The sequence below is a fragment of the Rhinichthys klamathensis genome, unplaced genomic scaffold (assembly GCF_029890125.1).
Source record: "Rhinichthys klamathensis goyatoka isolate OS25496 unplaced genomic scaffold, OSU_Roscu_1.1 h1tg000132l_1, whole genome shotgun sequence".
NCBI lineage: Eukaryota > Metazoa > Chordata > Actinopteri > Cypriniformes > Leuciscidae > Rhinichthys > Rhinichthys klamathensis.
The window spans coordinates 192377-207500 of NW_026606667.1; the positions used below are offsets into that span (position 1 = coordinate 192377).

At 34.4% G+C, this 15124-nt stretch overlaps 1 protein-coding gene across 5 annotated transcripts in view; it reads left to right on the forward strand.

Annotated features, from left to right (window-relative positions):
• The window catches only part of znf618 (zinc finger protein 618), a 50750-nt gene that overhangs the window by 21946 nt on the left and 13680 nt on the right, over window positions 1–15124 (forward strand). For all 5 annotated transcript variants that reach the window (XM_056256734.1, XM_056256737.1, XM_056256738.1 and 2 more), the window contains exons 4-8: window positions 3–80; window positions 741–788; window positions 963–1052; window positions 5264–5335; window positions 10068–10157. In XM_056256734.1, the coding sequence (XP_056112709.1) occupies window positions 3–80; window positions 741–788; window positions 963–1052; window positions 5264–5335; window positions 10068–10157 (378 nt within the window). The remainder of the gene's footprint in view (window positions 1–2; window positions 81–740; window positions 789–962; window positions 1053–5263; window positions 5336–10067; window positions 10158–15124) is intronic.

Here is a 15124-nt window from a genome sequence, read left to right on the forward strand (position 1 = left end):
AGGCTCTTACATCTGTGGAGTATGTGGCAAGAAGTACAAATACTACAACTGCTTTCAGACGCATGTCCGAGCTCACACAGGTGCCGTCCTATTCTTGACCTTCTGAATTTGATTTAGGATAGTTGTAAGTTGGAATCATGAACTGATTCATTCTCAGAACTTTACCATAAACTTTCTATCATATTGATGGTTTTTCACAACAGGAAACATCTGACTCACAAACAAATGACTCTTTTTAGCCGGTTAATAAATATATAGAGTATTTTTCCTCCACACACGTATTGTTTTTCTTGAAGACATTGATTCATCCACTGGGGTCGTATGGATCACGGTCACAATCTCTTTGTGTGGTCTCAACTGAGCGGCAGCCATTCAATGGCATTACATGGGCTCAAAGAGATGCATTATTTTCCTAAAAATATCCGTTTGTGTTTATATGAAGAAAGAAAGTCATATAGATATACAGGGATGACATGAGGGTTAGTAAATGATGAGAGATTTTTCAATTTTGGGTGAAATATCCTATTAACAGAAGCATGAATTTCTTTCAAGAACATCGGAACGTCTTTTTAAAATAAACTTTTGAATGGAAGTGTAGTTCGGATCAGTTATTGGGTGGTGAATGCTTCTTCAAAAGTACTGAAATGGAAAGTGATCATTAATGAACTAAAGTCTGAATCTGAAACCTTATTACATAACCAGTTTATATATCTGTCTGTATTTTGTGTGGTTTTATTTAGAGGCCGAGGGTACGGCTTCAGGAGAAGGAGCATCTCTGGGAATCAATAGTGAGTTGCACATTTTCTTATTCGTGGGACAGATTTTTGGGTAATTGTCCTGGACATTTCTAAATAAAGTGGATAAAACGCTGTGAAAGAGAGAGTTATGTCCCGACATCTTGTCACACAATGATATCTAAAGTTTATATTCATAGAAGTCTTTGTTTTTTTTTTCTAATCCAGGTTCTTTCCGTTATACATGTGACGTATGTGGGAAAAAATACAAGTACTACAGCTGTTTTCAGGAGCACCGAGACCTCCATGCTGTTGATGGTGAGCTGTGTATTCCCTCTTTTCATTTAATATATATAGTTCTTGGTTTACTATACTATGTCCGTAAGCACGTGGTTGCTGTCACAGCTGTTTGAAATGTCTCCGTACTCAGTTGATCCATGTACGGGTAGTTTGTTTTTTACATTGTAAAACCTATTGAGTAATATCTGTTAAAAAAGGGCAGAGTTGTAGTCAAAACCAAATAGACCTAGAACAAGACTAGACACTTTGACATTTCAACCTCAAACCATTCAGTTCAGGCACTTTGATGAACTGATGAATGCAATTTAAATCGCTTAAAGGATTAGTTCACCTCAAAATGAAACTTTCCTGATAATTTACTCACCCCAATGCCATGCAAGATGTTCATGTCTTTCTTTCTTCAGTGGAAAAGAAATGACGTTTTTTGAGGGAAACATTTCAGGATTTTTCTCCATACAATGGACATTTCAAAGGTAACCAACATGTTGAAGTCCAAATCAATGCAGTTTCAAAGGGCTTTGAAGAGCTTCAAACGGCTCTGCACGATCCCAGCTGAGGAATAGGGTCTTATCTAGCGAAACCATCGGTCATTTTCTTAAAAAATATAAAAATGTATATACTTGTGCTGGTCTGCGACGCATTGCGTAATCACGTTGGAAAGGTCACGCTGGACATAGGTGTAAGTAGCGCCTCCTGTTTTTTTTTTTTTTTTTTTTTTAAATGACCGATGGTTTCACTAGATAAGACCCTATTCCTCAGCTGGGATCGTGCACAGCCGTTTGAAGCTCTTCAAAGCCCTTTGAAACTTCAACATGTTGGTTACCTTTGAAATGTCCATTGTGTGGAGAAAAATCCTGAAATGTTTCCCACAAAAAACGTAATTTCTTTTCCACTGAAGAAAGAAAGACATGAACATCTTGGATGGCATTGGGGTGAGTAAATTATCAGGAAAGTTTCATTTTGAGGTGAACTAATCCTTTAATAGTCTTTGAAGGTACTTTCACAAATATGATAACAATTACTTATTTTGTAATCACAAATCCCATGTTTTTTGTTGGTTTAACTATTATTTATACCATGGTCTGGGTGAATACTCGATTCTGATTGGCTGCAGGGTGTCCATTAAAAAGTGATAGAGGACACCTAGTAAAGGAGTTCTGGTGAAACTGACTGTTTACCGTTCGAAATTAATAAATAAATGCGCTGGCTACATCAGCTGTGAGTAACCATAGCAACAGGCAGTCAAAATATCCGTTTACAATTTATTGTATCAAAACAAACATCTAGTTAGCCTACTAATACAACAATGAGCGACTTAGTTATTTCTTTTAACCTTTTTGGAGAATTTGACATAAAATACGTTAACTTTCTGGCTCGTAAGTTAGCTAAACTGAAAGGTTGTACGAGCTGAGCGGACTATAAATATCTCCGGTCGCTAAATAAACCGTCAGGCGTAACCATGGAAACCAAGTTATTGTTTGTAAAAACTTTAGATTTCGATTGTAAAACTAATTAAAATATAAACTAATGTTTTAAAAATGTGTTATTTGGCAAGTGACCATAAGCGGGTTAATGCCCTTCGAGGTGTCCATTGTCTAGGTATTAATGGACTTCGCTGCGCGTCGGACCCCATTTATTTATTTATTTATTTATTTATTTATTTATTTATTATTATTAAATTATTACCAGGATCAATCCAATGCTTTTCTTTCACCCAAAAATGGAAATTATCCCATGATTTACTCGCCCTGAAGTCATAGGAGTATATGACATTCTTCTTTAATACAATCAGAGTTATATTAAAACATTTCCTGGCTCTTCCAAGGTTGAAAATGGCAGTGAATGGCTGGATGACTTTAGAAGTAAATAAAATTTAGTTTCATCTCCAACATACTACATTTTGGTTGACGGTCAACATTTTCTGAAGGTTGAGTACTGATCATTGCCCAAGTGTTTTGGGTCCTATTTTGGACTATATTTGTGGAAAATGTCTCAATTTAGAGGGGAAAATATAAAGAAAGACGCTTTCTTTTTTCTTTTTAAGTTGTCAATAGAACTTATACCAAAAAACGTTCCTAATTAACAGTAAGAAACTTTGTTGATCTTGATCCTACAAAACATTTTTTACCCCATAAAAGCTGATGGTAAATATGTATAAACATCTTGACATTAATTGCTGATCATAAATTCTTTTTCTTTTATTATTTTCTTTCACTAATGAAGCGAGGGCTGTAACTCCAGTGGCAATAAAACCACTGACATTTTCATGAAAGATGAATTGTGACCCGTGCTGGCAAAATGAGTGGGAATGCACACGGGATAATGTCGAGCTACAGGCAAAACAAGTGAAATATGTCAATGTTGGTCGAATTTGAGGATTTCACAAAGATGAGTTCATTAAGCCCTCGTCTAGCGATCCCAATGCTCCAAATGGCAATTAAACATCTAAAATTATCTTTATTTGCATGTTTTCTGAGGGGAGTACCTTTCCTTTGTTTTAATAATCCATGAAAAAATGTTTTTCTCTGCTTGCTTCTCAACAGCTGGTGCACAAATTTGGTATCCTTGTACTTTGTGAATCTTCTCAGTGAATTCTCGATGGCATGAGTCTGAACCAGTGAAATGTGATTTCAAACCCAAGCTAATATGTAAACAAAACCAGCTTGTTACTAACCAGTCGCGATAACGCCTTCGGTGATTAATCGAAACACCCATTGTCGTATCGGTGAACCTGATTTCAACAAGTGAAACAATATCCTGGATCAACATCTTTGTTTATCTTGGAACAACATTTCAATCAACCAATCAGATTTGAGGTACAAGTTTACAGTTTATGTCAAGTTTAGGCTTACAATCAGGGTTTGGTTGGTTCTACATCAGTGCTATTCATTAGGGATAACTTATGTGTAGGGTTAGGGATATGGTTAGGACTAAATTTACGGACAGGATTGTTGTTCCAGGATCATATCCATATTATATACAAAAATCCATCCTCTGAAAACACGAAAAGTAAACACTTTTCAAATTTTCAAGCTTTTAATTCAATATTTCATCGATATATGCCTGTTTTGTAATGGATGTGGTAGTGAGAGTGCTCAGTCGGTCTGCGAATCTTGTCGGAGGAATTGACATGGGGGATTTTGCTCAACTTATTAATGGCTACTTCAGTGATAATGTGCCACCACCAAAACAAGATGATTGTGGACATTAATGTAGCAAATCTTGAACAATGGGTGGGCATGGACACAATATGAAACTATCATGACTGTATTAAAAAGGACTTTGCCAGCTGTTTTGATGATCACTATTAATCTGGCCAATTTTTTATTTTTTATAAACTTGACATGAGATGGTCAATTTGTTATTTATTGTTATTATTGATATTTTGTTGCATAATTTTTTTACATGGGTAGCCCTTAACCAGTGACGCGCTTCTCAATCTGACTGCTTAGATAACAATGTTAAATATTCTTCACATAATTATTTTGGTAACACTTTATTTTACAGTGTCCTTGTTACATATGTTACATGTACTTACCATAGTAATAACTGTAAATTATGCATAATTACATGCAACTAACCCTCAACCAAACCCTAACCCTACCCTAACTCTTTAGTAAGTACATGTAGTTGCTTAATATTACTCCGTACGTAAATATACAATTACACTGACTGTAACAATGACACCTTAAAATTAAGTTTAACCATTAATTTCAATTTTGGTGTTATTACCAGTGATTTTAAGGTATGTTTGCTAGGTGATTTTTGTTTTGGTACCTTCAGAAAACTTTAACTAGATTTTTCTCAAAACTGACTTTGCTGACTCTATCGATTTCAAACAGGTGTAGCTCATTCATTTTTTGTCAGATTCTAACAAATATACATAATTTTTTTAATTTTTTTTTAATGGAGAATGTGAAAATAACGAATTAATTTGTGAAAATCTGCTCATTCTGACTCCTTTTGCCAGCACGGGTCACAATTTTCTAAGATGGCAGAGGATAATGCATTATCCTCTGTATTAAAACACTGTTTCACTATTTGTGATGTCAAAACACTAGTTTTTAACATTGGTAACACCTATGGCGTGAAATTATTGATAAGTCCCTCATTGGGTGTAGCAGTACTTTTGTCATCCTTAGAGATCTTATACACACAGGTAGGAGTCTGCTAAAAGGTGGAAAGGCTTACCTACACTAACTTTGAATCCTCTTTTTGTTGTCGTTCAGATCCATATGACCATGTGATACCCGTAGAAGACCTAAAAGAGGAGACTGAATCATACCAGAAAATGGGACCAAGTAAGAGTGCTCCAAATCTCTGTGACTCATGGTTCCCTTACATGTCGGCCATTTTGATGCCGAGCTGATATTATGAACTCAACCCAGGAGTGATGACTTCGGATGACACTGCAAAAATCTGAAAAGTTGAGAAAACATGATGCAGCTTCAAAGTTTGCTCGTTGTTGTTTCAATTTATACACTGTAAAAAAATATTGTTGGTTTAACTTAGTTAACCTGGTTGCCTTAATTTTGAGTTCATTGAAATGATAATCCTTTAAGTTGCAGTTTGTTTGATGGATTTTTTTACAGTGTAGAATCATGCAAATTAATTTTCATATACCGTTTAAGCCCCAGTGTCCATATAACCAGGATTGGGCCAACTGCTTCACCGCGGTCAAAACACCTTTGTGCATATCAATGTTGTTGTTTTTTTTAAGTGGGTATTAGTACACGAGTTACGTATGAAAGTTTGTTTGCAAAATAAACAGTGGTGGACGAAGTACACACCATGTACTTGAGTAAAAGTAAAGATACTCAAGGTAAAATATTACTCAAGTAAAAGTAGAAGTGCTGCCTTTAAACATTCACTTGAGTAAAAGTACAAGATACTCAAGGTAAAATATTACTCAAGTAAAAGTAGAAGTGCTGCCTTTAAACATTCACTTGAGTAAAAGTACAAAAGTATTTGCTTTCAAATGTACTTAAGTATCCAAGTACTTTGATTTTTTTTATGGCTATAATGTCCTATTATAGTTTGTCACAAGACTCTTGCTTAACTCAGTCTAAGTGAAGACTAATGTCACTCTTGACACACCAATCTATTAATGAAATGACATTAATTAGTCTGATATATATATATAATATATATATATATATATATATATATATATATATATATAAATATTATATATATGTATATATATATTTGAATTGAATTAATTTTTTTTGTTTAATTTTGGAGGGAAGGGGACTGTTCCCATAAGGTATAAAACATTTACAGTATTTACTGTATATATTTTTCTCCAGCGCCTATGGTAATAATTATTAACATCTTAATGTTATGATACATTCACATAAACCTGCACAACGTCATTAAATATATATATATATATATATACACACATACACACACACACACATACATATATATACATAGAATATATAAATATATGTTATTGGAGCAGCCAATTTCCCTCCAAAATGAAACACAAAAACGTATTAATGCAGTGTTTCTGCTAGGCTACTCCGCCGAAAAAAAAGCTATTATATGCAAGTCATTTTAGTGGCAACGTAAGCAATGTACATTATGCATCAATACTTACCGATAATTGCTGCTATAATAGCTGCTGCTCTCTGTCCCGCTTAAAATCATTGTCAACGCGATTTGTTTGGAACTATTGAGAGCTACACGAATAACGCGACCGCGCGGCGGCGAGATCACTGTCACATCCATCTATGTTCGCAACTCTCATATTTAACGGCTCTGGTTCGCGCTTAGTAGAGACCGTCAAGGCAAGGTCAAAACAAAGCGCGCGCGCTGTACTGTGATTGGTGGGTCGTTTGACCAGTTACGTTTTTATCCACTCATAAATAAAAAGGAACGACTGATTTTGAAAATGTAGTAGAGTAAAAAGTAAGATATTTGACTTTGAAATGTAGTGGAGTTAAAGTAAAAGTCTCCCAAAATTTAAATACTTGAGTAAAGTACAGATACGCAAAAAAGCTACTTAAGTACAGTAACAAATTACATTTACTTCGTTACTGTCCACCACTGAAAATAAATTATTAGTAAGTAGCCAAATGTTACATCACGACCATGGAAACATAAGTGAAACGTCTTCTGGAACAAGAAAAAATTAAGGTCGGGGCTTGATTTTGTCTGTTGGGAATTGATTGGATGGTTGTGGTTTTCTATTGGTGGATCTCATGTGAGTGACAGGTTGCCCCGCCCCCTCGTCATCAGAGAAGAGAAGAGATGCTGCAAGAGGAAGTTATTCTGATTCAAGATTACGAGGCACATAAAAAAATAAATAATGATGTGCACGGATAAATCATTAGAAACTGCAATATTCCATGAAAATAAGAATTGTCAATTATGATTTCATGGGGACTTTAACGGATAAGCTGCTGAATGATGCTGGGTTGATGTGACTGATCTGTCTGGTTTATGAATTTAACCCCAGTTCCCTGAAAGAAGTAATAATGTGCTGCAGAATGATTCGCTGAAAATCTGATGAACATGATATTGATCCCTCAGTTCGATGCGCATATGGGCGGAGCTTAAGCACAATCAGCCATTCAAGTGTTGTGGTTTTATTCAGGTTGACAGAAGTCATCACTCCTGGGCGGAGTTTCCACCACATCGGTTTCTACAAACAGGGAACCGGGTTATATTTAAAACTCAGACCTTCTAATTGTGATTTATAAGCTTGATTTGTTTCCGAAGTGATAAAATATGCTGCAATCAAAAAAAGTAATGTAGAATTATGGTTGTGAAATTGCAGCTTAAAGCAGTGGCTCTCAACCTTTTTGACTCCAAGGCCCCACATCGTCCACAACGATATTTGAAGGCCCGACACGGCTACTTTCTGTAAATTAAATTCCATGATTGCAGAAGTGTTCAGAGCTGAATGCTTTTCAATGTTCACACTCTTTTTAATCAATGAATTAACATGACTTTTCTAGTCGTATGCGATTTATGGATAATAATTTTTCAACAAATGTTGTACTCTAAATTTCTATACCCGATCAAATATTTTAAAGCTTGGCATAAATACAAAACTGTATATTCGATATAAAAATGCCCATGAAGTTTTAAGATTTTATTAATTGCACGTCTTTTCCAGGTCTGCTAGAAATCACACTCTTATAATTAGATGAGTAAAGTTTGATAACACACTTTGATGTTGGCTTGACAAAGCCATGTCTGAAAGTTTAAAATAATTTTGAACAGCTTGAAGTTTGAAGGTTTTAGAGAAAGTAAAAAAAAGAAAAAAAAGATTAGCATGTTGTTAGTATGTTTAACATGATTTAACACATTGCTAGCATGTTTTAACATGTTGTTAACATGATTTAGCACACTGTAAGCATGTTTCAACATGTTGTTAACAAGTTTGAACATGTTGATAGCATGATTTAACACATTGCTAGAATGAATTAGCATGTTGCTAACATGATTTAGCACACTGCTAGCATGTTTTAACATGATTTAACACATTGCTAGCATGTTTTAACATGTTGTTAACAAGTTTGAACATGTTGATAGCATGATTTAACACATTGCTAGAATGAATTAGCATGTTGCTAACATGATTTAGCACACTGTAAGCATGTTTTAACATGTTGCTAACAAGTTTGAACATGTTGATAGCATGATTTAACACATTGCTAGAATGAATTAGCATGTTGCTAACATGATTTAGCACATTGCTAGCATGATTAGGATGTTACTTGCATAAATGTGCATGTTGTTAGAATGAATCAGGCAATTAGCATGTTTCTAGCCTGATTTAGCACATTGCTAGCATGAATTTGATTAAATGCATGTCTTTTCCAGGTCATTTAAAAAAAAAAACACTCTTAAAAATAGATGAGTAACATTTGAGGACAAACTTTGATGTTGGCTTGACAGCCTGGTCTGAAAGTTTAAAATAACTTTGAACAGCTTGAAGTCTTTAGGTTTTACTCAGAGAAAGTAAAAAAAAGAACATGATTTGCATGTTTCTAGCATGATTTAACACGTTGTTATCATGTTTTAACACGTTGATAACATGTTTTAGCATGTTGTTAACATGTTAACACGATTAGCATGTTAACATGATTAATATTTTTTGCTAACATGATTAACAGGTTGTTAACATGATTAGCATTTTGTTAGATTGTTGCTAGCATTTTTTAACATGTTGCTAGTGTGATTTAGCATGTTACATGAATTAGCATGTTGTAACATGTTGCTAACATAATTATAATTTTGTTAACATGTCTTAACACATTTGAACATGGTACGATTATTAGCATGTTGCTTGCATGTTTTAACACGTTGATAAGTTTTATCATGTTGTAACATCAGCAGGTAGTTAACATGATTAGCATGTTGCTAGCATGATTTAACAAATTGTTAGCCTGATTTAGCACACTGCTAGCTTGTTTTAACATATTGATAGCATGATTTAGCACATTGCTAGCATGAATTAGCATATTTTTAACATGAATTAACATGTTGCAAGCCTGAATTAGCATGTTGTTGATAAGATACTCTTTAAATTTGGGCTCAGAAGAAGCTTAAATATTAGATCAGTATGTTGGCTTTGTATATAGATCAGTATATAAACTTGTTTTTGTTTTAGCTAATATTTTAATGCTTGTTTTTACGCTTTGTTTTTACTGATTTGTTGAGGTCTGCCTGGTTGAGAACCACTGGCTTAAAGGACCAAAAAAATAATATTTCTGTCATTATATTCTCACCCTCATGTCATTGCAAAGCTGAATACAGTTCTATTTGTTACTTGAATACGATTTTGTTTTTTCTCCAATGGGTTCCAATGTAGATTTGGACCCTATTGACTTTCATAGTATGGACAAACACAGTTGAAACATTCTTCTTCAGAAAGTAAGTCATACATGTATGGATTGACATGAGGGTGAGTAACTGATGACAGATTATCATGGTTTAAGTGGAAAGTTTGTGGTAAAGCGTCTTTGGCTAATCACTGATTCATGTTAACTAATTACTGTATTTTGTGTCCTGAAGAAACCGGAAGTTACACGTGTGAGTATTGTGGGAAACAGTACAAATACTTCAACCCCTATCAGGAGCATGTGGCTCTTCACGCTCCGATGAGTAAGTGCTCACTTCACTTCAGTGTTTTGTGGTGTTTATCTGCGAATGGATGTAGACCTTATAGATTAGAGACACTCGCTGTAAATTATCTATAGCTCTAATCATTAGATATGGAGATTGTGGAAGCTTGTTCACGAAACTACTAGGAAACGTAATAACCAAGATCAACCAAGACTTTGTTTCTCAGAATTGAGAGATGTAAACTTGCAATTGCGAGTTATAAAGTCAGATTTGTGAAATTAAAAAGTCTCAATACATTTTATATATATTATATACACTACCGTTCAAAAGTTTGGGGTCAGTGAGAATTTTATTTTTATTTTTTGGAGGAAAGAAATCAATACTTTTATTTATCAAGGAATAATTAATTTGATCGAAAGTGACAGTAAAGACATTTATAATGTTACAAAAGTCTTTTGAACTTCCTATTCATCAAAGAATCCTAAAAAAAAAAAAACTATACAACTGACAGACCAACAACTGTTTCAACATTGATAATAATAATAAATGTTTCTTGAGCATCAAATCCTCATATTATACTGATTTGTGAAGGATCATTTGACACTGAAGACACTGACACTGGTGATGCTGAAAATTCAGCTTTGATCACAGGAATAAATTACACTCTACTATATATTCACACAGAAAACAGCTGATTTACACTGGAATAATATTTAATACTATAACTGATTTTTGTTGTATTTTTAATCAAATAAGCGCAGCCATGGTTAGCAGAAGAGAATTCTTTTAAAAGTATTTAAAATCGTACCGACCCCAAACTTTTGAACGGTAGTGTATATAAATCATGTGCTGATGTCAAACAATAGCATTTTTTTTTCTAACCCGCCAAAATAATTCTCAATTATTCCCATTTCCAGTAAAAACATCTGGATATCCTAATATTTACCTCAGAACAAAAATTGCATACATTTGATTTCTGATACTTTATGAACTCGTAAACATATTTGGTCTTCGCCTTTTAGTGATTTTCTCCACTTTTGAAGCCAAAATATGTAATTTATGTGATTCGTGGAGAATCTTCACGCTCCGATGAGTAAGTGCTCACTTCACTTCAGTGTTTTGTGGTGTTTATCTGCGAATGGATGAAATAAAGCTGTGTAGACCTTATAGATTAGAGACACTCGCTGTAAATTATCTATAGCTCTAATCATTAGATATGGAGATTGTGGAAGCTTGTTCATGAAACTACTAGGAAACGTAATAACCAAGACCATATTAATTCCTGTTGTAAAAATACCCAATCTGTCAGCAATGAACCTTAAATTGTTACTGCACTCGCTCTCCTATTATCTTCGTCCTTCGTCTCTCCTCTCATTTTTCTCTCAGTCCTGCATTGAGGAGACGCTGCGGAGTTTGACATTGAAAGCTATTTAAAGTATGGTGAAAATATAGAAATGGGTCAGAGAGACTGTAGTGATGCAACCAGAATTAAATTTCAATTTGTTTCGAAATTTGAAAGAGTCATGGTTTTGCAGGGAGATGTGAATTGTTGATTTGTAAATGTTCTTTTTATTATCAAATAATTGATAAATGCCTGTGATTTATTGTCAATGAAACCTGTTTGGTGATTAATCGTATGCATAGGAAACATTTCAGACTCTCTATTATTGGCATAGTCGTTGCCAGGAATGTATAAATATGGGAATTTATCACTTTTCTGTGATGCTTTTCAGCATTTATCAAATAAGTTTCCACTTATCACTCTCAAATACATTTTGGTGTAATGAGTTTGTTTGTTTGTCACTTTCCATGAATAAGGTGCCATTTTTTGAGCTGAAGTAAACAATGATTTTAAACCATTTAGAAGCATTTTGATTTTAATCCAAGTTCAGCAATCATTATAAAATTATATAAGCTTAAATAGAAATATAGGTACTGGATGTGCGTTTGCTATTGAAGCTTGTTTCCGCCACAGAATAAAACATATCTTCTGATATAAAGTCAGAATTGAGAGATGTAAACATGCAATTGCGAGTTATAAAGTCAGATTTTTTAGATTCAAAAGTTTTTTTTTATATATATATATATAATTCATGTGCTGATGTCAAACAATAGCATTTTTTTCTAAACTGCCAAAATAATTCTCAATTATCATTCCCATTTCCAGTAAAACGTCTGGATATCCTAATATTTACCTCAGAACAAAAATTGCATACATTTGATTTCTGATACTTTATGAACTCGTAAACATATTTGGCCTTTTAATGATTTTCTCCACTTTGAAGCCAAAATATCTCATTTATGTGATTCGTGCAGAATGAGTTTTGGTGTGGGTGTTTGGGGGAATCAGTCCAAAAAAACAATTAATTTGTAAACAACCCAACCTAAGAGCTTTATCATTTGATGAGATATTATACATCCATTTATTTTGTGAAATGACTTTTGCAGATGCGGTGCATTTCTCTGCATTTGGAAGCAAATTTCGAGAATCCGGGGTTGTTCTCTGTAGTCGTACAGAGTTAGGCTGATGATTCACTGATGGTTTAAATAATCTACAGAATATAAGGAAAACTACACTCACCTAAAGGATTATTAGGAACACCATACTAATACTGTGTTTGACCCCCTTTCGCCTTCAGAACTGCCTTAACCCTCTGGGGACCAGAAACGCGCCCGCGCGTTTTGCCGTTTTTTTTTCACATAGCAGAAAAATAGACTTAAAATACTCTGTTGATTTTGATCGTACATATAAGTGTTATACATCAATCGATCCTGTTAATTGTCTATTATTTTTCTGTATACTCACAATAAAAACAAAGTTTTGTGCTTTTTGTCAAATAAAGAAAAATAAACATGATGCGAGTTTTGCCTTCTCTCTGTCAGTGCAGTCCATTCTGAAACACGTCCGAAAAATTAACTCTAACTCTGCAAATACTTGTCATACAGGCACGAGAGGTTTTTCTTTATGAAGCTTGAATTCTCTTCTTTTTAATGATGTAATTTATATAAAAAACAAATATTCTCAGTTTATGTAATCTGTATGAAAAGAGAGTGCTGTCAGATTTTTTTTCCCCAGCTCATTACACTTCATTACGCGTTAATCTGACACGCCCACGGAGGACGCGCGCTATTCAAACGCAAATGTCGAGGCAAGCCATGACAATGCCCACATCAGCCGTTCCACCGCGGTGGTAAAATGTGGGGTGTATTTGCTGCCTTTTACCGCCAAGAGGCGCTACAATCATAGACTCTGAAAAGTGTTTGTTTATTCTCTCTAATGCGTAATCTGCTGCCGCACCGCACTGATTCAGAGCGTTTGAAAGCTGGTAGCAGATGAATTCAACAAGTGAAACGTAGTTAAAATAATTCATAATCACAATACTGAAATTAGGCTACTGAAATGAAATTGAATAAATAATGAAAAAGTAAAACATTGCAATAAAAACAGTCACAGACGTATAGACGATAGCTCAGTGGTTAACGCAACAACACGAGCTTCGAGGAGCTTCAATCGACTCGGATCGAATCTCAATGTAGCATACATGTTGTTAACCGATGTTGCCCTACAGCGTTTATGTTTAACCTTCTTGATGCTTAAATAGCTAACTGTTTATAACTGTTTACTTATTTAAAGTCAAGAGTTTTGTTTAATTATTATTACAACATAAATTTGCTACATTCCTGGAACCGCAGCCGCTGCACAAAGGACAAAAACTGATGAAGGAAGATTGTCAGCCGATTGCATCAGAAAATGAAAATGAAGAAGCACGTCTTTAGTCTGCTAAATTATTGTGTAATGTAAAAGAACACTAAAATTACTTAAGTTTGAAACCAAGTTCGAACATTTCAAGGTTTAAATAAAGTGTCGGGACAGTTTTTTTTATTTAAAACAGGGTTGCATCGGGTTTAGAGTTTATTTCTTTTGCGATGCAAAATAAGAAACACTAGGCTAATCTTATTCTTGCGACATTTTAAATTTGTATTGCCAAAGAAATGACAGCTATATTAAACAATTAAAACAGTAGGCCTACAAAACGAAAATTGTCCAAAGCAACATAATTAAATTAAAACATGCGTTTTTCTTTGCCTCTCTCGCGCTGAATCTCTTTTTAACAAGTTTATTTAGTCTCCCTCGCTCTCCATATGAAAGAGGAACATTAACACCTATGCCTATTGTCCTGCGCGCTCGATACAGCACTGAACTGTCCCTCCAACCTCCCACCGGCTATCGGAGTCTGAGGCTGATTTAACACAAAGAGAAGTCGCAATTCACACTTAAATCGCTATTCTAGACAGTGTTGATAATGAAGGAATTAAATGATTTAAGTTACATGTAGCCTAGTGATATTTCTGTCATAAAAGCTTATTACTAAATATTTAATTATTTCAGTAATTGATGAAATAAAACTGGTTTGGGCCAGCTTTTTCCAAGCAAAACTAAATATAATCTGAAAAAACGCATGTTAATTTGTTTTCATGAACAAAATGTTCAACTCAATATTAAAGTCTACAGGGATCTTTGGATCCTTTCAACCAGGCATGCAATTTGTGAATTAAGTTTTTTTATTTTTATTTTTTATTCAAATAAATATCGAACCACGGTGCTTCGTGGTAATGCTGCTAAATTAAATAACATGTATTGAATAATTATGAACTTAAATGAAACAATATCGCAACATTTCGACAAATGCATTATTTGATCTGTTTTTACATTTTAATTCAGGGCGATTTAGCCTGCTACATTTAATTAGAGCGAGATTTTCACCCTTGTCTTGTCATTTTCTCATTGGGAAGCGCTTACAGGCTACATGTTTGAGTACATCCTCTGTACCTCTCGTTTTCATATGGATTACATAATCAGATAACATTTATTAGCCAGAATATTTAGACATTTAAAGGCTTTATACAGAGCCGATTTCTTATAGTGACTGAGCTGAAGTGGCTTTCGGTTCATTTTTGTGACGCGCAGTTCCCGGAGACAGAGACGACAGATAAACTGTTTTTGT